This window comes from Pygocentrus nattereri, chromosome 15, assembly GCF_015220715.1.
Source record: "Pygocentrus nattereri isolate fPygNat1 chromosome 15, fPygNat1.pri, whole genome shotgun sequence".
Lineage (NCBI taxonomy): Eukaryota > Metazoa > Chordata > Actinopteri > Characiformes > Serrasalmidae > Pygocentrus > Pygocentrus nattereri.
The window spans coordinates 1852145-1876446 of NC_051225.1; the positions used below are offsets into that span (position 1 = coordinate 1852145).

At 39.4% G+C, this 24302-nt stretch overlaps 1 protein-coding gene across 1 annotated transcript; it reads left to right on the top strand.

The window, feature by feature from the left end:
* The first annotated feature begins 4895 nt into the window (after positions 1–4895).
* LOC108413350 (lysosome-associated membrane glycoprotein 3) lies at positions 4896–22950 on the top strand. Its single transcript, XM_037545585.1, has 6 exons — positions 4896–5047; positions 6728–6957; positions 10707–10826; positions 13727–13799; positions 18907–19077; positions 22665–22950. Exons 1-6 carry the CDS (start codon positions 5011–5013, stop codon positions 22802–22804), a joined length of 771 nt encoding a protein of 256 aa, XP_037401482.1. The 5' UTR covers positions 4896–5010; the 3' UTR covers positions 22805–22950.
* Positions 22951–24302: the final 1352 nt, after the last annotated feature.

The window sequence follows — 24302 nt, forward strand, 5'->3', positions numbered from 1 at the left end:
TTCCTGTATACTTATAACTTTTTAATTGAAGTAGATTTTTCTAACTTATTTCTGTGATTCTGTGTGATTCTGCACGTTTAACACTGCTGCCTATTCAAAACCACTGACATATGCTAACGTCCCCACTGAGAGAAAGACTGCAGATTCAGTATCAGCAGCGGTTCGGCTCTTTCCAAAGACTTTGGATGGGTAAACACAGCCGCTCCACTGTGTAACTAAAGCCACACTTTGTCCTTTGAACCCTGGGCCGCTTCTCCAAAATCCACGCGAGCCACTAGAGCTCTTCCCAGAATTCACTTTTTTACCTTTTTACTTTACAGAATTTACTGCACCACCTACAAAACGAAGTGTGGGTCTACATACTGTTATGGATATTGAATAAAAATGAGGCTTATTCCTGTTTTACTGTGTGTTTTATAGGTTTTATCAAGCAAGCAGCTTTACGCATTGCTCTCTTAGCGCTGTCTGTGGCTGGGAAAGTGTAAAAATCTACCGCAGTCAAATATAAAAACGGCCACAAAACTCTACTGAGCAAATTAAAGAGGATCAAATCCCAGCAGCCGTAATAATCACACTCTATAGCAAACGATCTGATGTTTTTGCTCAAAACAGCAGGTTTTTTAACTCCAACTAATAAGTTAGCAGAACGTAAGATACACATTATTATTTTGTTCGCAGGGGAATTCCTCCCATTTGTCTCATTTTTAGCATAACTAAATGGTTAAGCTGTAAACAGCGCTGTAGATTAAACCTAGTCTTGGTCTGACGTGCAGTGCAAATAATAAAGTGTAAATAACCATTGAAAATGAGTTTTATTCTAGGCTTGGGCTTAATCTGTGTCTAGGACACTGGCCATATGGACCTTTTAAGCTGAGATACAGACATACATACACAAAGGAAAACAAAGTAAATAGAAAACAGGCAAACATTTACAGGTTAATTGGGAATTTCACCTTTTTGCATTGTTTTTTCAGCAATTTTCTGTATAATAAAATGGTTAATAAGATGTAAACTGAGCGGTTCAGAGCTGTTTGGTGTGAAACGCTCTGTTCTGGAGAAACTCACCGAGTCAGAGCTGCTCACAGTGGTGGTGATAGGAACCAGACGTCCCCCTCTAAAAGCTCCTCACAGTGGTGGTGATAGGAACCAGACGTCCCTCTAAAAGCTCCTACAGAAAGTTCCTACATAAACTGGTTCTGAATTCACTGATGACTGAGACGCTGTTTTATGAGAGTTTAGAGAACTTCAACTCCATTCATGGTGGAGGGAGACATGCAGGGCGCTGTGCGGCAAAATAGTCCCCAAAGAAAACTCATTATTCCAGATTTTCCACTGTTTTCCATCATCAACATTCCATATAAGCTCAGAAGACTCGTGTAGGTTCTCTGGTGGTTCTGGATGGTAAATAAAGTGTCTATATCTGTGTTGTTGTCATGGCGACGTCTGGTTCCCATCACCACCACTGTAAAGACGTCTGAACCGTTTCACACCAAACCCTCTGAATGACTTTATTTACTAAATGAGCAAAAAATGAGTGGAATTCCCGTTTACTTACTCTGCGATGATGTTGGCTGTTTTCTTTTTAAGTTAAAACAAGAAATCCTATTTATAGTCAATACATCGCCAAGATATGTTAAAAAGAAATTTTAAGAACCGTGTAAAAGCACGTTTTAAGAGACTGAATCTGGGCAGTTAATCTATCACAAATCGGTTTAATTACTGACTCAGAAGGTCAGAAGGTCAGTGTATGTTAAGTGAGTTAAGTGACCCCCGGTATAACCCCCGGGGTCTCATGTTGTCTGGTTATCTCTCTCTTCATAGCAGCGCTGATGCTTCAATGACAGTAAATGTTTGTTCTATCAGCTGCTCTTCTGTAGAGTCTCTGTTCTAGTGCGGTTCTGTGCTCTTCCTCACAGTATCTGAGATCTTCCTCGTCTCCTCTTCTGTAGAGTCTCTGTTCTAGTGCCGTTCTGCGCTCTTCCTCACAGTAACTGAGATCTTCCTCGTCTCCTCTTCTGTAGAGTCTCTGTTCTAGTGCGGTTCTGTGCTCTTCCTCACAGTATCTGAGATCTTCCTCGTCTCCTCTTCTGTAGAGTCTCTGTTCTAGTGCGGTTCTGCGCTCTTCCTCACGGTAACTGAGATCTTCCTCGTCTCCTCTTCTGTAGAGTCTCTGTTCTAGTGCGGTTCTGCGCTCTTCCTCACAGTAACTGAGATCTTCCTCGTCTCCTGTTCTGTAGAGTCTCTGTTCTAGTGCGGTTCTGCGCTCTTCCTCACAGTAACTGAGATCTTCCTCATCTCCTCTTCTGTAGAGTCTCTGTTCTAGAGCGGTTCTGCGCTCTTCCTCACAGTCACTGAGGTCTTCCTCGTCTCCTCTTCTGTAGAGTCTCTGTTCTAGTGCGGTTCTGCGCTCTTCCTCACAGTAACTGAGGTCTTCCTCGTCTCCTCTTCTGTAGAGTCTCTGTTCTAGTGCGGTTCTGCGCTCTTCCTCACAGTAACTGAGGTCTTCCTCGTCTCCTCTTCTGTAGAGTCTCTGTTCTAGTGCGGTTCTGCGCTCTTCCTCACAGTAACTGAGATCTTCCTCGTCTCCTCTTCTGTAGAGTCTCTGTTCTAGTGCGGTTCTGCGCTCTTCCTCACAGTAACTGAGATCTTCCTCGTCTCCTCTTCTGTAGAGCCTCTGTTCTAGTGCAGTTCTGCGCTCTTCCTCACAGTAACTGAGATCTTCCTCGTCTCCTCTTCTGTAGAGTCTCTGTTCTAGTGCGGTTCTGCGCTCTTCCTCACAGTAACTGAGATCTTCCTCGTCTCCTCTTCTGTAGAGTCTCTGTTCTAGTGCGGTTCTGCGCTCTTCCTCACAGTAACTGAGATCTTCCTCGTCTCCTCTTCTGTAGAGTCTCTGTTCTAGTGCGGTTCTGCGCTCTTCCTCACAGTAACTGAGATCTTCCTCGTCTCGTCTTCTGTCTTCAGTGTGAGGAATGAGGAACAGTCACTCTTCACTCCAAACTCTTGGGAAACTGGGCGGGTTTTCCAGTTTTCAGATCTGCTGCAGCTCACTGGAAAGTTTTTCAGAGGAATCCGGGCAGAGTTACGGTTTCTAGACTATGAAGGACCAACTGGGTGAGCCGGTCTTCTACAGCGCCCCCCTGAGGCAGAGCAGAGCTGCAGCTCTAGTTAGTTAAGACCACCAGAGACAGAAGCTGATTGTTGGGGAAGCAGATAAACAAGGAGCTTCACTGAATCTGGATTTGAGACGAAAAGCGGAAAGCATAACATTATCCAGGGTCCAGAACTTAATCAGGAGGACCCTGACCTCCCAAGACCCCCTGAATTTCACACCTTGCTTACGAATATGAAAGCAGTCTTGCTAAGGAAGCTATGAGACTGATGTAGCTGGGAGGAAGGTGCCACTGATCAGGGAGAGGGTTTGAAGAGGCGTCTGAGTGAAATGCAGCTGAATTCATATTAGTTTTCTGTACTGGCTGAGGTCTGAACTGGAAACTGGACTGAACCCAGACTTTTACTTGAGTTGTGTAAAGTTCTCGGACCCCCTTTAAAGAGTACCTACACCCTGAGTTTGTCATGAACAGCTGAAATGCGCTCTTCTGTGATGATAAAATACGCCAGCCTTGCTTGAAATGTGGACACATCTTTCTACAGAGCACCTAAGGGGCCGTGATAAAAATAAAAAATGATGACTTTGCGTTCCCTCGCAAATGTTTTGCTCATCAGACCACAAACAAATGTAAGACCAGAGGTGCCCAACAACATCGCCCACATTAGAGCGTCACCAGCCTGCGCTGAGGAACGCAATTTATTTGCGAGGGAACGCAATTTGTTGGTTGGTTGGTTAGTGTAGTGGGTAACACCTCTGCCTTCTACACTGTAGACTGGGGTTCAGTCCCCCACCTGGTGAGCTCCCTACACTATACCAATAAGAGTCCTTGGGCAAGACTCCCAACACCACCTTCACCTCCCTGTGTAAAATGATCCAATTGTAAGCCGCTCTGGAAAAGAGCGTCAGCCAAATGCCGTAAATGTAAATTTATTTGCAAGGGAATGCAGTGATTGGTTAATATATAATTTATTATCCTGTTATTGGTTAAGCTATGATTGATTAGCCTGTGATTGGTTAACATACGATTGATTAGCCTGTGATTGGTTACCTGTGATTGTTAGCCTGTGATTGTTATCCTGTGATTGGTAGCCTGTGATTGGTTACCCTGTGATTGTTATCCTGTGATTGGTTACCTGTGATTGTTGGCCTGGAATTGGTTACCTGTGATTGGTTACCCTGTGATTGGTTACCTGTGATTGTTGGCCTGTAATTATTAGCCTGTGATTGGTTACATGTGATTGGTTACCTGTGATTGTTAGCCTTTATTGTTAGCCTGTGATTGTTAGCCTTTATTGTTAGCCTGTGATTGTTAGCCTGTGATTGTTAGCCTGTGATTGTTAGCCTGTGATTGTTAGCCTGTTATTGTTAGCCTGTGATTGGTTACCTGTGATTGTTGGCCTGTAATTATTAGCCTGTGATTGGTTACCTGTGATTGGTTACCTGTGATTGGTTACCTGTGATTGTTAGCCTTTATTGTTAGCCTGTGATTGTTAGCCTGTAATTGTTAGCCTGTGATTACTGTGACTGGCTACTGAATAACTGTTAGTTTAAAACTAGTAGTTACCTCATAAATGAAATGTAGTAAAATATATTACAGCACTGTTTTGTGTTTTTGGGTTTAACCCACTGTGCAATAAACAATAGTAATGATGATTTGCAGTAATCCTGTGGATTGTATCACACATTTGAGTAAAGTAAATTGAACGCAGCAGTTTTTTCAGTGTTGCAGCCACAGAGGGAGTTGGGCAGGGTAGCTGAGGGCATCAAAACAGAAAGCCCCTCCCAGAAGGATGCGTCCTTAAGGGCAGCGCTGCTTTAGAGCAGATCCCTCACTTCAGCCCGTCTCAGAGCACTCAGACACTGAGCTGTTTCTCAAGACGACTGTTGCAAGAATCGTCACCATGCAGTTGTTCATTCTCTCCGCTCTGCTCTTCCTGGGTGAGTTTCATTTTCTCCGCTCTGTCTTGTGTGATTCAGCGAGGTACGACGCCGAAACCCCCCAGCAGTAGTTTCAGCGGAACACACTTTGGTTAGAAATAATTATGCGGTTATTTTGATAAAAGTCAATGTGACTCAAAGATTAACAGGAAAAAAGATGTTGGTACAGAAAGAAGTCAGTTCAGGGTGAGGAGAATATTCCTCAATGCATCTACTATGAATTATTCAGTATCTACTATTATTCAGCATCTACTATGAATTATTCAGTATCTACTATGAATTATTCAGTATCTACTATGAATTATTCAGCATCTACTATGAATTATTCAGTATCTACTATTATTCAGTATCTACTATGAATTATTCAACATCTACTATGAATTACTCAACATCTACTATGAATTATTCAGTATCTACTATGAATTATTCAACATCTACTATGAATTACTCAACATCTACTATGAATTATTCAGCATCTACTATGAATTATTCAGTATCTACTATTATTCAGTATCTACTATGAATTATTCAGTATCTACTATGAATTATTCAGCATCTACTATGAATTATTCAGTATCTACTATTATTCAGTATCTACTATGAATTATTCAACATCTACTATGAATTACTCAACATCTACTATGAATTATTCAGTATCTACTATGAATTACTCAGTATTCACTATGAATTATTCAGCATCTACTATGAATTATTCAGTATCTACTATGAATTATTCAACATCTACTATGAATTATTCAGTATCTACTATGAATTACTCAGTATCCACTATGAATTATTCAGTATCTACTATGAATTATTCAGCATCTACTATGAATTATTCAGTATCTACTATGAATTATTCAACATCTACTATGAATTATTCAGTATCTACTATGAATTACTCAGTATCCACTATGAATTATTCAGTATCTACTATGAATTACTCAGTATCCACTATGAATTATTCAGCATCTACTATGAATTATTCAGTATCTACTATGAATTATTCAACATCTACTATGAATTATTCAGTATGTACTATGAATTACTCAGTATCCACTATGAATTATTCAGTATCTACTATGAATTATTCAACATCTACTATGAATTACTCAACATCTACTATGAATTATTCAGTATCTACTATGAATTACTCAGTATCCACTATGAATTATTCAGCATCTACTATGAATTATTCAGTATCTACTATGAATTATTCAACATCTACTATGAATTATTCAGTATCTACTATGAATTACTCAGTATCCACTATGAATTATTCAGCATCTACTATGAATTATTCAGCATCTACTATGAATTATTCATTAATCTACTATCAAACTAATGTGTAAGTTCTGTAGTTGTGATAAATTGTAATATGGACCTGCACATTAACAAAGCTAACTGGATTCTTAACACACATTCCATAACATGACACCAATGACTTTGATCCACATGAAATTCAACAGGCATTTACAGAGTAGACCCTTAGGCCGCTGTCGTACACTGTGCAGTAGCTTCGCTGTAAAAAGCTTTGCTTTACCGTAGAATCTGTGTTCACAGCGTTTATAACAACAGTTTATAGCATAACTTGCTCAGTGCACGTTGAATGTGTGATAGGAGAGCCGTGAATGGTTCTGCCCACGTGAACAAAGAGTATGTGTGAAAAACTGCACACAGGAAACTGTGCGGTGTCGGAGGCGTCTGAAGTGGTCGAACATGCTTTGATGCATGAAGCCTCTCTGGACCACTCCGGAGATGAAGACCTCGTTCTGCAGAACGCCTCCAAACAGCCCACCCTCCAGCCCAAACAGAGCCCGCCGCTGGTGGGGATCTACACCCTGGCCCGGCAGGGCCGCGTGTGCGTGAGGGCGTCTCTGGGAGTGGAGTTCACGGTGATAGAGAACAAGGTACCACGCGACATCACTTCAGCACTTTTTATCCCCCTCTCAGCACTAAAGGCCTCGAGTGAGAACACACTCTGTTCACACTTCACTGAGGGAGCTGCACACAACACACACAGAACAGCGGTCACAGGGCACAGAGGGCACTAAAAACCCACTTTAACTGCATGTGGAAAGGTTCAGAAACACATAAGAACACATAAAATGCTCAAAAATAGAAAAACACCTGCATCAAAATTGTTTGCAAACATTTAAAATCCTCACAAAACAGGATTAAAACACACACACACACACATTTTCTAAACCGCTTATCCTTCTGGGTCACGGTGGGAGCTGGAGCCAAGCCCAGCGGTCGACAAAAAACCCTAAACTATACTTAAAATATCTAAGAAACCACTCATATCTAAAAAATATTGTTCACAAATACTCACAAAACACAAATACAGTGTGACCGCCCAGGACCTCTGTGCTTAAAAACAAATGATCACAAAAAACACTCAAAATAGAAAAAAGAACTGTCTTAGTGCGCATATGTGAAATACTCCTGTAAAATTGCAAATTGGTCACAAAAAAATCCTAAAATTACAATCAAAAAGGTCTGAAATACAGTACACATTGTTCAGAAACGCTCACAAAATTAAAATAAGGTCTGACAGCACAAGATATCTGTAATTAAAATATACAAATAGTCACAAAAATGCTTAAAATAGAAAATAAAAATGTCCTATGTTTGAGATGTTACAGTATAACTTACTCACAAAACAGAAAAACAACCTGTAAAATTAGAAATTGTTCACAAAAACCCTAAAACTCCACTTAAAACCAGTATTATCTCTGAAAATACAATATAAATGGTTCACTAATAGTCACAAAACAGAAATAAAGTACAATAAATACAAAAAACACTTAAAATAGGACAAAAAGAATGACAGTGAACCCTCCCCAAGAAAAACTACACGTAAAAATGTCCTTCATAGAACCTACACAGGAAAAATGATCACAGGATGATGAAGATGAAGATTGAGCAGCCGTGGGCTGGAGGTCAGGGAACTGGCCCTGAGACCGGAAGGTCGCCGGTTCGATCCCCAGAGCCGACAGTCCATGACTGAGGTGTCCTTGAGCGAGACACCTAACACCCAACTGCTCCCCGGGCGCCGTGGATAGGGCTGCCCACCGCTCCGGGCAAGTGTGCTCACTGCCCCCTAGTGTGTGTGTTCACTAGTGTGTATGTGGTGTTTCACTGCACTGATGGGTTAAATGCAGAGGTGGAATTTCCCCGTTTGTGGGATTAAAAAAGTATCACTTAATAAAACTAAAAAACTGTAGTCAAGTTAAGACAAAAGTCTTATTACACACTTCGATAACCTGAGAACCTGAGAACCCTGCAGCTGCTGAATAATAAGGCTTAGTGTGTAATAAGCCTGAGATTTCGAGGGACCAAGTGAACTGAGGAACTACGTGGATAGAACGGAAAAAAAGGAAAGTCGGCCTCTTTATTTATTTATTTATTTAGTATTTTTATTTGGTATTTGTATTTATCAGTATAACAGAAATGATGCTCGCTAGTCAGTGTAATTACAGTCTAAATGTATCAGGTTTCACTACATTTTGATCTAAATTTCATGTAAACCCTTAAAACTGAACATCAAATCTGCCTTCAGAGCAGTTGCTGAGAGGTCCACTCTGGTCAGTCAAATGGATAAGCGTGTTTAACTGGAGCTTTCTGTGTAGACGGGAATTTAACTGATGTTCAAGTCATAAAATGTTCTCCATAATCCAGTGTGAGGTGTAAACAGAGGTTCAGAGAGTTTGGTGTGAAACAGTTCAGACGTCTTCACAGTGGTGGTGATGGGAACCAGACGTCGCCATGACTACAACACAGATATAGACACTTTATTTACCATCCAGAACCACCAGAGAACCTACACGAGTCTTCTGAGCTTATATGGAATGCTGATGATGGAAAACAGTGGAAAATCTGGAATAACGAGTTTTCTTTGGGGACTATTTTGCCGCACAGCGCCCTGCATGTCTCCCTCCACCATGAATGGAGTTGAAGTTCTCTAAACTCTCATAAAACAGCGTCTCAGTCATCAGGCAGTGAATTCAGAACCAGTTCATGTAGGAACTTTCTGTAGGAGCTTTTAGAGGGACGTCTGGTTCCCATCACCACCACTGTGAACAGTTCTGACTCAGTCAGTTTATCTAGAACAGAGAGTTTCACACCAAACCGCTCTGACCGACTGTTCAAATCTATTTAATTTAATGAATAATTTCGAGAAATTTAGAGAATTCTCTGTTAATCACTGAAGACAGCATTATTTACAACATATACATTAAAAAAGCATATAAATCATAGAAGTAAACACAATTAATTTACATGAAACTCGTCAAGACTCATCACAGGTACCATTTAACACTCATTAGGCATTTTGTTGTCTGAAACATTCTAAATAGTTTACGTTTTATTTCACATTTCATATTATTTTAAATGACTTTTATTGAGCTTATTATTGACCAAATGTTCTGCACTACATTTCAGAGTCTAATATCCGACTTTTTCCTCCTACATTTTGAGAAATCTGTCGTTCTTTTGGTTTCTGTGTGTATAAAAACGTAACATGTCAAAACGAAAGAAGCGCAAAGCCAGAGCACCAATCAGGGCCCAGCGGTCACTTTGTTTAGAGCTGGTTTTGACCTGTCGGTCATACCGACCCAGTGCAGCACGCGGTTCAACGTCAGCGCAGCAGCGTAAAACTTTGGGAGAGTCTGTTCAACATAAATGATGAACTAACCTAACTTTGTGTAAATAGAGCTCAATATAGAAATATGTCCACATATGCAGTCGAGACTGACGCGGCTTTTTTCTGAATTTCTACAAACACCATTTCATTTTATAGTAAATGAGTTTGGGCTGGTTTATGTTTATGAACAGACGCCTACAGATCAACATAGTAAAGGAGCTCATCTGTGATCCTGAGTTTAAAGCCAGTTTTTATTCAACTTAAACTTGGAACTAAGTTGTAAATAAATCTGAAACTGAAACTTTGCTTGTGTGTAAAAAGTGATTTCAGAGCCACTCGGTTCTCCCTGATGGAAACTGTTTACCTTCAGTGTTTTGTGCTTCTGATCATTTTAATAGACGTCAGCGTCACTAATTAATGACGTTCTATTAAAAGACTGGTTTACCAAGAGAGACGCTGGAGGACTTTCACCTGAAATGAGTTCATGAAGCCAGTCTGGTTATAAAAATGATAACAGGACATCAGAGCCAGAATTACTCTTTTAGTACTTTTACTTTATACTTAAGTACATTTGAAGGGAAATACTTTAGTACTTTTACTCAAGTGGAGGTCTAAAGGGAGGAACTTCTACTTTTACTGGAGGAATATTTTACCTTGGGGGTCTCGACTTTAACTCAGTACATGGTTTGTGTACTTCGTCCACCAGTGGAAAAAAGTAATCAACTTATCAAATTAATTAATAACAATTAATTATTAGCAAAAATTATGCTCCCCAATCAGTGCCATTCCAGTGTAAATGTATCAGGTTTCACTTAATTCTCATCTAATTTTCATCTAAAGCCTTAAAACCGATCATCAAATCAATTAATCAAGTTATTCAGTAACCTGATTAATTGATTGTCAAAGCTACTGTCAGTTCATTAGAGCTCTGGTTCTGTAAAGCAGCTTCTTGATGAGGCCTGCAGTGAAAAGTTCAGCACTGAATTAAACACTTTCCTGTTCATTTTGCAGAAGAGCTCGTTTTTCAACATTGATCCTAAATCCACAAGGGCAACCGGTTACTGTGGAGACCAGAGGGCCGTACTGTCTCTCGTTTTTGATGGAGGAAATCTGGAGTTCACGTTCATCAAGGTAGGCAGCATCACTGTCTTCCCTCTGCTTGTGAGCACCACCTTTAGTGTCTAAATGCTTGTGCAATAACGTTCAAACCACCAGTGGAACTGAATTCTGTTTACTCACCAACATTAACCTCTTCAACTCCTCGGGACCACCGGTGGCTCCAAACCGCACTCGGTCATGTTCTCCATAACGTTCATACTCCATAAGCTCCATTCAGAAGCTGGGCGTCGTGTGAGGCTGTAGCTCTTCTCTCCAGTCTAATAGACGGTGATGTCATTTTAAACCCTTATAATAAAAGAAGCTGAACTCAGTTTGTTTTTCTACTGAAAGTCGACCCGTTTTTCCCCAAATCTGGGCTCTAAACTATAAACAGACGGCGTCTCTTCAGTGATCTGCTCTGGAAACATCACTTTTAGAAAATAACGCAAAGAGCAGCGCAGATTTTTGGCTTTCAGCAGTGAATTGTGAGCATATAGTGAAATGTGGAGATCATAAAACACACGTTCTGTTCATTTGAGGGGAGATTTTACAATGAATAAATTAATAAATGAAATAAAATGAAAATTTACATTTATTTCATGCAGTTACTGAATAATTTGCCTTATGATTTGGTAACAAAAAGTCAGATATATTATAATATTTTTCAGCCGATGGTCCATCTGTCACGTCTGCGGAATGCAGTCGATTACCACAGACGGTCATTTCAAGTAGTTTCTCAAGACGTTTTTACTTACAAAACAACAGAAAAACCACTGACTGGGAAGAACACTTAGAATAGAAGTCAATGGGCAGCTGCTTTGACAACTGCTGCTCAGTATAAGTGCAGCTCTATTTAACACAGTTATACATAGAGGAGGGCGGGGCACACTGAAAAAATGGCACGTTGTCAAGTGAAATGATCTTAAATCTAGTCAGTATGTCGCTGCTGTCGGAACAAAACCTCATATCTAGAGAATGGTCACTTTACAGGAGAAGGAAAAAACATACTTTACTTTTAATGTAAGTCAATGGAACCAGACTTTTTTACAAGTCATTTTGGGCCATTTCTTTTGGTCCATTCATCATGAAATTTATTTACAATATAAAGAGCAACAGGCGTTTTCAAATTATGCCAAAAACTGAAAAAATGTCAAAAACTGAGATACAAGGTTTTCTTTTCTGACAACAGCGATATCTATCTATATTTCCCATTTTGGAGATATTTCTGCACTGATTATAAGATTATCTACCTTATTTCTAGACATCTTTTACTTGTTTTAAGTAATTTTATTAAGTAAAATTTTCTCACTACACTGGCAGATCACTTCAAGCTCATTTCCTGCAAGCACAGTGAGATAATTTCACTAAATATATTCACTTAAAACAAGTGAAAAATGTCTAGAAATAAGGCAAGTCATATTAAATTGAGCTTATAACAATCCCAACATTGGATTTATTGATTATTGTTAGGATAATTTTACTTAAGATCTAATTTTTTTTGCAGTGCACAGCCTAACATGTTTTAGTTTTTTGTGAAATAAGTTTTAAAATACTGGTACCACTTTATTCGGATGGTCCAAAGTAAATGCCTTGTGGTTACTCAGTCTGCCTTTAACTCACATTCATCTAAATATCGATGAAGTGCACCTGAACTTGAAGTTGAGTCTGAAAGAATACATTAAATCTAGCCCTAAACCTAAACCTAAACCTAACCTTAACTTCAAACCTGAACCTCAACCTACTCCTAGAGCTAACCCTGACCTTGATGCTGAGACTCGACCGAGTATCACCAGAAAGTTTGTTAGTAATTTAAGTATCTGTAGATCATCGATACGGACCATCCAAATAAAGTGTGACCATAATATTTAAGCTGGATTGATCATATTTATATACAAGCAACATAAACATCTGTGATACAAGCAAAGCCCTGGACTTTGTTTCTAGCTCCTACCGTTCAAGTGCAACACCTGCTAGAATCGTCTGATCAATCAGTGCAAGCAGAGTTAATTCATTATAATTCTGCGCTTAATAGACGAATCTATTATACAGCCAAACTGCTTTATATATGAGCGTCTATCACACAGACACATCAACTGATTCTATATCAACACTGACAGGAGGCTGTGTGTCAAAAACAACGACGGACTTATTTAAAAAACAGTCAAATATGAGCGTTGATTCTGAATAACCACAGCTTCAGCAGCTGATGATGTCAATTTCATTAAAATACACGCTTAAAATGATGGTTCTTCAAGGGTTCTTTAGCAAAGACGGGTTCTATGAAGGACTATGAACACTTTGCACGATTAAAAGGCTCTTTGCATCGTGAAAGCGTTCTTCAGGTTGGCAGAGAATGTGCTGTAGATGTTTCTATATAGAACCTTTTTTTTACCAAAGGTTCTTCTGTTGTAACAAGCCTGACATCATAACAATAGAAGAACCCTTTTTTGGTGCTATATTTCAAAAAGGTTCTACATAGAACCATCTACAGCACATTCCCTGTCGATCTGAAGAACCCTTTCACAATGCGAAGAACTCTTCAATCACACAGAGTGTTCTTTGAGTGTTCATAGTTCTTCATAGAACCTGGTCTTCACTAAAGAATGTTTTCTGCTCCTTTTCATTCACTCTGAAACATGATGGTTCTTCAAAGGTTCCTTAGTAAAGACGATGGCTGTGTATAGAAGCATCAGCTCTCAAAGAATCATCTGTGTGATTGAGGTGTTCTTCGCATGGTGAGATGGTTCTTCAGATTGATGGAAAATGTATATATATATATATAGAACGTTCTTCTAAGGTGATAAAGGTTCTTCTATGGTAATAAGCCTGGCATTATAATAATAATAATTGAAGAATCATTTTTGGTGCTACATAGAACCCTTTTCAAAAAGGTTCCATGTAGAATATGTTTTATGCTTTGATGTCTCTTGCAGGAAGGCAGTCTGTCCTACGTTAGCAAACTGAGGGCCACCCTGACGCCAAAGCCTCCATGCATAAAATGCAAAAGTAAGTAGTGTTGATGATAAAAATCACTGTTGTCGGACCAAAACCTCTCCAAATCTCCAAAACTGTAACTTTACAGGAGAAGGTAAAAACATACTCTACTTTTAATGTAAGTCAATGGAACGAGACATTTTTCCAGGTCATTTTAGGTCATTTCTTTTGGTCCAATCATCTTGGGATTTACACACAATATATAGGACTATAAGTATTTTCAAATTATGCCAAAAACTAAAAAACGACAAAAATGGAGATGCGAGGTTTGACCATTTAAAATCTTTATATCTGCATAAATATCTGCATTAATATCTGAGTGTATCTCTTATCTTTAATATATTGTGTGTTATCAGAGCTTTAACTGCCTGTTTCAGTTATTAAGCTGTGCTGGTCCGGCTGCTCCGTCTGACTGACCGGCTGCGCCGCCTGACTTTTCACACTAATTTCACATTAAACAGGCGTCTGCATGGACACCCGCAGAAACCTTTGATCTTCAACTCGAGGTTATAATTACATTGTTTCTAATAAATAAACATTATAATAATAACTCCACATGTTCCTGGTTCTCCTGAGCTCAGAACAACCCGGCATGGTAAACGGAACCGTTCTGACCACGACTCAAACATCGCATGCTTCACAAGATTGGCGTTGCATCACAAAGGCCGCATGGCATCTTCTTTATGATGTAATACCCTGGCCACTCTTTCGCAAAAAAGCATTTCAAAATAAAAGACCTTTGATTTTGGTTGTGCCGTCTGACATGAGGAAGTAAGACCTTGAGGACAAAAGTTTTTCAGTGAGTTGAGAGCTTTTACATTTGCCTGTAATTATTTTGCAACATGGTTTTTATTTTCAAACATACAATCAAACTATTTTAATTAGAATTTTATAAATAAATTACCTTTTTTTTAAAGTTTACTTAATCAGCCCATATGGTTGGACGGTTGCACCACCTGACATTTTGGATGCAAAAAAGAAGCTAAAATGAATTTTAAATGGATGCACTGAAAAATATACAAGAGATATTGCTGAATAATTCGATATGTCATGTATTTATGAAATTATTTTTTTGGGAAAGTAATGGACTTAAACAATGCTCATCATGTTAATGACCCCTACACAATTTTCCCGTTATTGGATCAGGCAAAACATGAAGTTTGCTTCTTTATTTTTAGCACCGGATCTCCAAAGCTAATGTAGCTAACAAGTAATGAAAGCTTATGCCCCAGTGATTAGCATAGTGCTAACTGCATGCCTAAATCATCGCAGGCTCGCCTGAAACCATGTGCTGTAGTTGTTCAGTGTCTCTAACAGGCTTGATTATATTTATTATATTTCTGACACTGTATGACTCACTGCTATCTATAAATATGGATTAAAGCATGAATTGAATTCAGTGTTCCAGGTGGCTGCTACTGTTTACGCTATGCTAATGTGCTTTAGTCCATGTTTATTGATAACAGTGAGTCATACAGTGTCAGAAACCACACAGTCAAGTCTATTAGAGATACTTAAAGGAAATCTGTAATCAAAATGGTGTAGTGAAATGACTCAGACGTCTTTACAGTGGTGGTGATGGGAACCAGGGGTCGCCATGACTACAACACAGATATAGTCACTTTATTTACCATCCAGAACCACCAGAGGACCTACACGAGTCTTCTGAGCTTATATGGAATGTTGATGATGGAAAACAGAGGAAAATCTGGAATAATGAGTTTTCTTTGGGGACTATTTTGCCGCACAGCGCCCTGCATGTCTCCCTCCACCATGAATGGAGTTGAAGTTCACTAAACTCTCATAAAACAGCGTCTCAGTCATCAGGCAGTGAATTCAGAACCAGTTCATGTAGGAACTTTCTGTGAGGAGCTTTTAGAGGGACGTCTGGTTCCCATCACCACCACTGTGAGCAGTTCTGACTCTAGAATGGAGCGTTGCTCCCTGGATTACTCTGTTTACGTCTTAAATATGATGTTATACAGAAAATTAGGGAAACACTGGCAAAATTCCCCTGTAACCTGTTAATCTTAGCTAGTTTTCTATTTATTGTTTTCTTTTGTATGTGTATTTATATTTCAGGCTAAATGTTGCTATAAAAATAGATGGTAAATTAGTGGAAAATCTGAGAGGAAAAAAAAAATTGGGGGGGACTATTTTCATTTAAGCACTTCAGACGTCTGGTTCCTATCACCACCACCGTGAACAATTCTGACTCCAAACCACTCTGAATCGCTTTGTTTACATCTTAGCTGTTTAATTATGCAGAAATGTTGGAATTGCTCTGTGACCCTTTAAAATTAAATGCAAATTCCATTCAAAGGCTTGTTATTCAGTAACCACAGGGACTTCAGTGTAACCTGGCTGAGCTGTTGTTAGATTATAGAAGAGTGTGCACAGCAAAAAATAGTATTTTGTCAAGTGAAATGATCTGAATTGTAGTCGATGTAGCTAATATTTCCCATTGTAGATGGCTGTGTATTTATTATAAGATGATCTAGCTTATTTCTTGTTACTTTTCATTTGTTTTGAGTAATTTTCTTAAATAAAATCATCTCATTATACTGGCAGATCATTTTGTGAATTTCACACTCATTTCTTACAACAAACAAAATCGGTAAGACTTCATTCCCACTGTAGATTCTTTGTAAACGTTCAGTACGTCTTTAAATAACATTCGACTAAACATCCATTAAATGCAACTGATTGTGAAGTTAAGTGATACTTGGCTGGTCCACTGCAGGCGCTTCTTAAATCCTCAGTTGGCCTTTAAATACATTCGACCATTATATATATATATATATATATATATATATATACCCACTGAATTCAACTGAACTTCAAGTTAAAGCTAACCCTCACCTTAACGCCAAGGTAAGAACTACATGTCCTCCTAACCCTAACCTGGTAATCAACTGGACATCATCAGAAAGTCTGTTAATGGGTTAAGTCTCTGTAGAGCATCTATAGACCATCCAAATAAAGTGTGACCGCAAAATTCTCTGCCGATATAGGAGATAATTTCACTTGAAACAAGTAAAAAACATCTAGAAATACGGTAAATAGTCTTACAATAAGCTCACAGCGATCGTAACAAGAGAAATATTCGATTTATTGACTCTATGCAAGGTTCATTTCACGTGACAAGACAGAATTTCTCTCCTTGGCCATTTAAGGGGTTGAATTTGTGTCCAAGAAAGAGTGAAAAGGTGAAAGAACGGCGCTCGAGTTCCTCACACTCAGATACAGAACCCTGTGTGCGCTTTGAGGAAGAACAGCCACCTGTGGCGCGTATGTCTAACTGCCTCGAGATCACGAGGAAGTCTCATATGCAGAACCACCAGACCCCCCCCCCCTGCCGTGTGTGACCACAGCTGTAGCCAGTGGGCAGGAAATGACAGTAACTTAATTTGGGGGGAAAGACTGAGTAAACAATTCCAGCCTGTAAAGACGCAGCCACGTCCCCCGTTTATTCGAAATGAAGTCAAAACAAAGTAAACCCTGTTTTATTGCCGTAACTCAGACGTTAGCTATTAAAAATGGTACAAGTAGGGAAGATTTTTGGCTAAGATAATTTGGGAAAATGAAAAAGAAAAAACGCTTTGACTTTTCATTTTTAAATCTGACTGATTTTTACCGGTTTACACACGGCAGACTGTTCTGCACTTGCCGAGATTTACCATCTCAGATCTGTAAATATGAGATTAATGATTTTAGTTTAAAAGTAATTTACTGCTTTCGGTCTTTGAAATCATGAGAGATTCTTAGATTCTCTTAGAGTTTGTCTTTTTTGCCTCAAATAGTCAGGAAAACTTGTAATGGAGTAATTAACTGATAAAAAAGCTACATTAGACAAAAAATGCATCTGTACCATTTCTCTCTCTCTCTCTCTCTCTCTCTTTCACTCTCTCTTTCATTCTCTCTCTCCCTCTCTGTCTCTCTCTCTCTCTCTCTCTCTCTCTCTCTTTCACTCTCTCTTTCATTCTCTCTCTCCCTCTCTCTCTCTCTCTCTTTCACTCTCTCTTTCATTCTCTCTCTCTCTCTCTCTCTCTCTTTCACTCTCTCTTTCATTCTCTCTCTCCCTCTCTGTCTCTCTCTCTCTCTCTCTCTCTTTCACTCTCTCTTTCATTCTCTCTCTCCCTCTCTCTCTCTCTCTCTTTCACTCTCTCTTTCATTCTCTCTCTCCCTCTCTCTCTCTCTTTCACTCTCTCTTTCATTCTCTCTCTCCCTCTCTGTCTCTCTCTCTCTTTTTCTGTATCTCTCTCCCTCTCTCTCTCTCTTTCACTCTCTCTTTCATTCTCTCTCTCCCTCTCTCTCTCTCTTTCACTCTCTCTTTCATTCTCTCTCTCCCTCTCTCTCTCTCTTTCACACTCTCTTTCATTCTCTCTCTCCCTCTCTCTCTTTCATTCTCTCTCCCTCTCTCTCTTTCACTCTCTCTCTTTCTCTCTCTCTCTTTCTCTTTCTCTCTCCCTCCATCTTTCCCTCTCTCTCTCTCTCTCCTTCTCTCTCTCTTTCACTCTCTCTTTCATTCTCTCTCTCCCTCTCTCTCTCTTTCACTCTCTCTCTTTCTCTCTCTCTCTTTCTCTCTCCCTCCATCTTTCCCTCTCTCTCTCTCTCTCTCTCTCTCTCTCTTTCACTCTCTCTCTTTCTCTCTCCCTCCATCTTTCCCTCTCTCTCTCTCTCTCTCTCCTTCTCTCTCTCTTTCACTCTCTCTTTCATTCTCTCTCTCCCTCTCTCTCTCTTTCATTCTCTCTCTCTCTTTCTCTTTCGCTCTCCCTCCATCTTTCCCTCTCTCTCTCTCTCCTTCTCTCTCTTTCACTCTCTCTTTCATTCTCTCTCCCTCTCTCTCTCTTTCATTCTCTCTCTTTCTCTCTCTCTTTCTCTCTCCCTCCATCTTTCCCTCTCTCTCTCTCTCTCTTTCACTCTCTCTCTTTCTCTCTCACCCCCCCTCTCTCTCTTTTTCTCTCTTTCACTCTCCCTCTGCCCCCCCCTCTCTCTCTCTCTCCTCTCTCTCTCTCCCTCATATTATGTGGCCACACATTATATTTATCTATACAGGATGTGACCAGCAGGGCTCTGTTTAGTGCTGGTTCTTTGCTAAAATGTCTCTCCTTCTCAGGCAAAACCTATCCTGGAATTATGGACAATGAGAAGCTTTTCAAAGCCAACAGCGGCAGAAGCTTCATGTGCAAGTCTGACACGTCCCTCATTCTGGCTGACAGCCTGAGACTGAAGCTCGTCCCTCTGCAGATTCAAGCGTTTGACCTGCCCAGCGGAGCATTTGGAAAAGGTACGGACATTCTAGGCCCAATCCCCTTTAACCCCTGGGCCTGCCTCTCAGCTCTACCCCTCTGTTTTGCGCGTTCACGTCTGGGGGTGGGTGTCCCGATTCTTGTTGAGATAGAGGGGTGGGGTGAAGTGTTGGGGCTACATGACCCTCCAAACGGAGAGATATGAGAAATAAATGGCTACAAAAGTGACCACAGAAACCCACAAATGTGAGAATTTTCTCTGTTAAAAATGACAATAATCACTGTTTTATCTTAGTTTAATGCTGTTTCAGTGAATTTTGGTCATAGCAGCGACACAATTACATTGACTTCCTGCACAAAGTGATGAAAAAGAAATGCATGAAAAATGATTTGCGATTTCTGCAGCAGCTTGTTTCCATCACACTGATCTGAACCAGAAATTCTTTAGTGACATTATTTTCTGCTTTAAAAAGTTTCTTTTATTTCTACATCCCTAATTTCATGTTTTTCGCAACTTATGTAGGTTTGGTTTTCCTGACTTTCTCATAACCGGCTGATAAAGAACAGTGGGCCTCATTCCCAAATGTCTTCCTAAGTCTGTTCTTAAATGAGTTCTTGATAAAGGTCCTGGGAAAAAGTCTCCGTCAGATCCATGACGTGTTCGTAAAGCGCAGATCTGTTCTCACCTTTGTGCTCTTAGGTGTACGGAGCCTGCTGATGACATCCTGTATGAATAAAAATAAGGTGTGGGAATGCGAAGATTAAGACCTGGCCATGACTTAGTAAGGTGTGGGAATGAGATACTAATGGGTGGCCACAGGGTAGTGATGGTGTTAGTAGTAGTGGCAGTAGTAGTGATGGTGTTAGTAGTAGTGATGGTGTTAGTAGTAGTGATGATAGTAGTGGTAGTAGTAGTGATGGTGTTAGTAGTAGTGATGGTGTTAGTAGTAGTGATAGTAGTAGTGGCAGTAGTAGTGATGACAGTAGTGTTAGTAGTAGTGATGGTGTTAGTAGTAGTGTTAGTAGTAGTGGTAGTAGTAGTGATAGTATTAGTAGTAGTGATGGTGTTAGTAGTAGTGATAGTAGTAGTGATGGTGTTAGTAGTAGTGATAGTAGTAGTGGTAGTAGTAGTGATAGTATTAATAGTAGTGATGGTGTTAGTAGTAGTGATAGTAGTAGTGATGGTGTTAGTAGTAGTGTTAGTAGTAGTGGTAGTAGTAGTGATAGTATTAGTAGTAGTGATGGTGTTAGTAGTAGTGATAGTAGTAGTGGTAGTAGTAGTGATAGTATTAATAGTAGTGATGGTGTTAGTAGTAGTGATAGTAGTAGTGATGGTGTTAGTAGTAGTGATAGTAGTAGTGGTAGTAGTAGTGATAGTAGTAGTGATGGTGTTAGTAGTAGTGATAGTAGTAGTGGTAGTAGTAGTGAGGGTGTTAGTAGTAGTGATAGTAGTAGTGATGGTGTTAGTAGTAGTGATAGTAGTAGTGGTAGTAGTAGTGATAGTAGTAGTGGTAGTAGTAGTGATAGTAGTAGTGGTAGTAGTAGTGGTGTTAGTAGTAGTGGTAGTAGTAGTGATGGTGTTAGTAGTAGTGATAGTAGTAGTGGTAGTAGTAGTGATGGTGTTAGTAGTAGTGATAGTAGTAGTGATGGTGTTAGTAGTAGTGGTAGTAGTAGTGATAGTAGTAGTGATAGTAGTAGTGATGGTGTTAGTAGTAGTGGCAGTAGTAGTGATGGTGTTAGTAGTAGTGATAGTAGTAGTGATGGTGTTAGTAGTAGTGATAGTAGTAGTGATGGTGTTAGTAGTAGTGGTAGTAGTAGTGGTAGTAGTAGTGATGGTGTTAGTAGTAGAGATAGTAGTAGTGATGGTGTTAGTAGTAGTGGCAGTAGTAGTGATGGTATTAGTAGTAGTGATAGTAGTAGTGATGGTGTTAGTAGTAGTGGTAGTAGTAGTGATGGTGTTAGTAGTAGTGATAGTAGTAGTGGTAGTAGTAGTGATAGTAGTAGTGGTAGTAGTAGTGGTGTTAGTAGTAGTGGTAGTAGTAGTGATGGTGTTAGTAGTAGTGATAGTAATAGTGGTAGTAGTAGTGATGGTGTTAGTAGTAGTGATAGTAGTAGTGATGGTGTTAGTAGTAGTGGTAGTAGTAGTGATAGTAGTAGTGATAGTAGTAGTGATGGTGTTAGTAGTAGTGGCAGTAGTAGTGATGGTGTTAGTAGTAGTGATAGTAGTAGTGATGGTGTTAGTAGTAGTGATAGTAGTAGTGATGGTGTTAGTAGTAGTGGTAGTAGTAGTGGTAGTAGTAGTGATGGTGTTAGTAGTAGTGATAGTAGTAGTGATGGTGTTAGTAGTAGTGGCAGTAGTAGTGATGGTGTTAGTAGTAGTGATAGTAGTAGTGATGGTGTTAGTAGTAGTGGTAGTAGTAGTGATGGTGTTAGTAGTAGTGATAGTAGTAGTGATGGTGTTAGTAGTAGTGGTAGTAGTAGTGATGGTGTTAGTAGTAGTGATAGTAGTAGTGATGGTGTTAGTAGTAGTGATAGTGTTAGTAGTAGTGATAGTAGTAGTGATGGTGTTAGTAGTAGTGATAGTAGTAGTGATGGTGTTAGTTGTAGTGATAGTAGTAGTGGTAGTAGTAGTGATTGTGTTAGTTGTAGTGATAGTAGTAGTGATGGTGTTAGTAGTAGTGATAGTAGTAGTGGTAGTAGTAGTGATGGTGTCAGTAGTAGTGATAGTAGTAGTGATGGTGTTAGTAGTAGTGATAGTAGTAGTGATGGTGTTAGTAGTAGTGATAGTGTTAGTAGTAGTGATAGTAGTAGTGATGGTGTTAGTAGTAGTGATAGTAGTAGTGATGGTGTTAGTTGTAGTGATAGTAGTAGTGGTAGTAGTAGTGATTGTGTTAGTTGTAGTGATAGTAGTAGTGATGGTGTTAGTAGTAGTGATAGTAGTAGTGGTAGTAGTAGTGATGGTGTCAGTAGTAGTGATAGTAGTAGTGATGGTGTTAGTAGTAGTGATAGTAGTAGTGATGGTGTTAGTAGTAGTGATAGTGTTAGTAGTAGTGATAGTAGTAGTGGTAGTAGTAGTGATGGTGTCAGTAGTAGTGATAGTAGTAGTGATGGTGTTAGTAGTAGTGATAGTAGTAGTGATTGTGTTAGTTGTAGTGATAGTAGTAGTGATGGTGTTAGTAGTAGTGATAGTAGTAGTGGTAGTAGTAGTGATGGTGTTAGTAGTAGTGATAGTAGTAGTGATAGTAGTAGTGGTAGTAGTAGTGATGGTGTCAGTAGTAGTGATAGTAGTAGTGATGGTGTTAGTAGTAGTGATAGTAGTAGTGATGGTGTTAGTAGTAGTTGTAGTAGTCATAGTAGTAGTAGAAATAAAATAAAACACTAAAGCTCCAAAGTGACAGTAAAGCAGAACAGGAGCTGAACCAGCACAACAGAATCAACCCGAAAATGTAAATAAGACATAACTGTCAATGACAGTCACTGAGGAAAGCGTAGATTACTTTACCTACTGATATATTTGAGTAGAAATAAAAGTATCTGCATTTGAAAATGAAACAAGTGCTACCTGAGTAAACAGAACTAGCGGCTGCTGATCTCTGCTTGTTTTTAAATTGTCGTGTCATTGCAGAGGTGGAGTGCTGGGCGGATTACACCAAGCGGATCATTCCCATCGTGCTGGGTGCTGTAGTGGTGGGAATCATCCTCATCGCTGTGCTGGTTTTTGTGCTGACCCGTGAACGCCGTGGACAAGGCTACGAACGACTCTGAGAGCAATGATGTGAATCACTGTTTAGCACGGCACTGTAGATAGACAGCATACATACACACATACATACACATACACACACATACATACACACACATACACACACATACATACACATACATACACATACACACATACATACACATACACACACATACATACACATACATACACATACACACACATACACACATACATACACACACATACACATATACATACATACATACACACATACATACACATACATACACACACATACATACACATACACACACATACATACACACACACAAACATACATACATACACACACATACACACACAAACATACATACCTCACACATACATACATACATACATATGTACTATAATAAATAGTTTTTAGAGTTTCTTCTGAAATAAGGGTGTTATTAATGGGTCTGTGCTGCAATAACAGCCTCTCTTTTCTGAGACGGCTTTAGATCATTGGAACATTGCTGTGAGGATCTGATTGAGCATTATTGAGGTCAGGTACTGATGTTGGATGGTCAGTTCTGGGTCACTCCAACTCATCCCAAAGGTACTGGATGGAGCTCCATCACTCCAGAGGACACAGTTCCACTGCTCCACAGCCCAGTGCTGGGGGGCTTTATACCCCACTATGCCATGCTTAGCACTGGGCATGGTGACCTCAGGCTCATGTGCAGCTGCTCTGTAGTTTTAATGTCTTTTAATGACTTTTATTAAATGATATCTTTTAGTGACCTTTAATGTCTTTAGAACATCCTGTGCTCCAGTGTCTGCTACAACAGTGCATGATTTTACATTCTCAAAAGTTTTTTTAGGTTTTCCATCATACACAGGCTGTAAATGTGGTTCTTTACCTTCACTTAAGCATTGCTGGCTTTTTGTTGTGTGTACGGAGGGGAACTGGTGTTCTCAGGTTGTGAAATTTGGGCTTGTGATGTGTAATAATGTAATGCAGCTTGCATAAGCAGCTAAAGCAACTAACTCGTTTCACTGATTTCAGTGTGAGAGTGAGAGTTTCACATTAAAATATGGAAACTGAATGTGGAATTTGGTCCTTTATTTGGTTTATTTGCACTGATTGGTCAAACCAGGAGCTGCTTTTTAACTACATATAATACTGGGCTTCCTCGAGGAGGAGAGGCTTGGAGATGGGTAAACACACACACTGACATCCAGAAAATCAGTTATTTATATATATATATATATATATATATATATATATATATATATATATATATATATATATAATCAATTACTATTCTATACATTTTGTTTATTCAAATATTAAGTTTTCTATTTTTCATTTTTGCAAATAAACACAAACTACTACAAACTACACAAATAAATAGATTTTGAAAATATGTCTTGGGTGCCTAAGACTTTTGCATAGTACTATATGTATATATATACTTATCTCAACATACAGTGATCAAAACACCGATCAGGCGTAACGTTCTGACCACCTCCTCGTTTCTACGCTCACTGTCC

Excerpts from the sequence above, each read along its gene's own strand:
- LOC108413350 (XM_037545585.1), top strand. The coding sequence starts at position 5,011 with ATGCAGTTGTTCATTCTCTCCGCTCTGCTCTTCCTGG. Across the intron at positions 5,048-6,727 it reads CTCCGCTCTGCTCTTCCTGG|GAAACTGTGCGGTGTCGGAG; the intron begins GTGAGTTTCATT and ends AACTGCACACAG. Across the intron at positions 19,078-22,664 it reads CAGCGGAGCATTTGGAAAAG|AGGTGGAGTGCTGGGCGGAT; the intron begins GTACGGACATTC and ends GTGTCATTGCAG.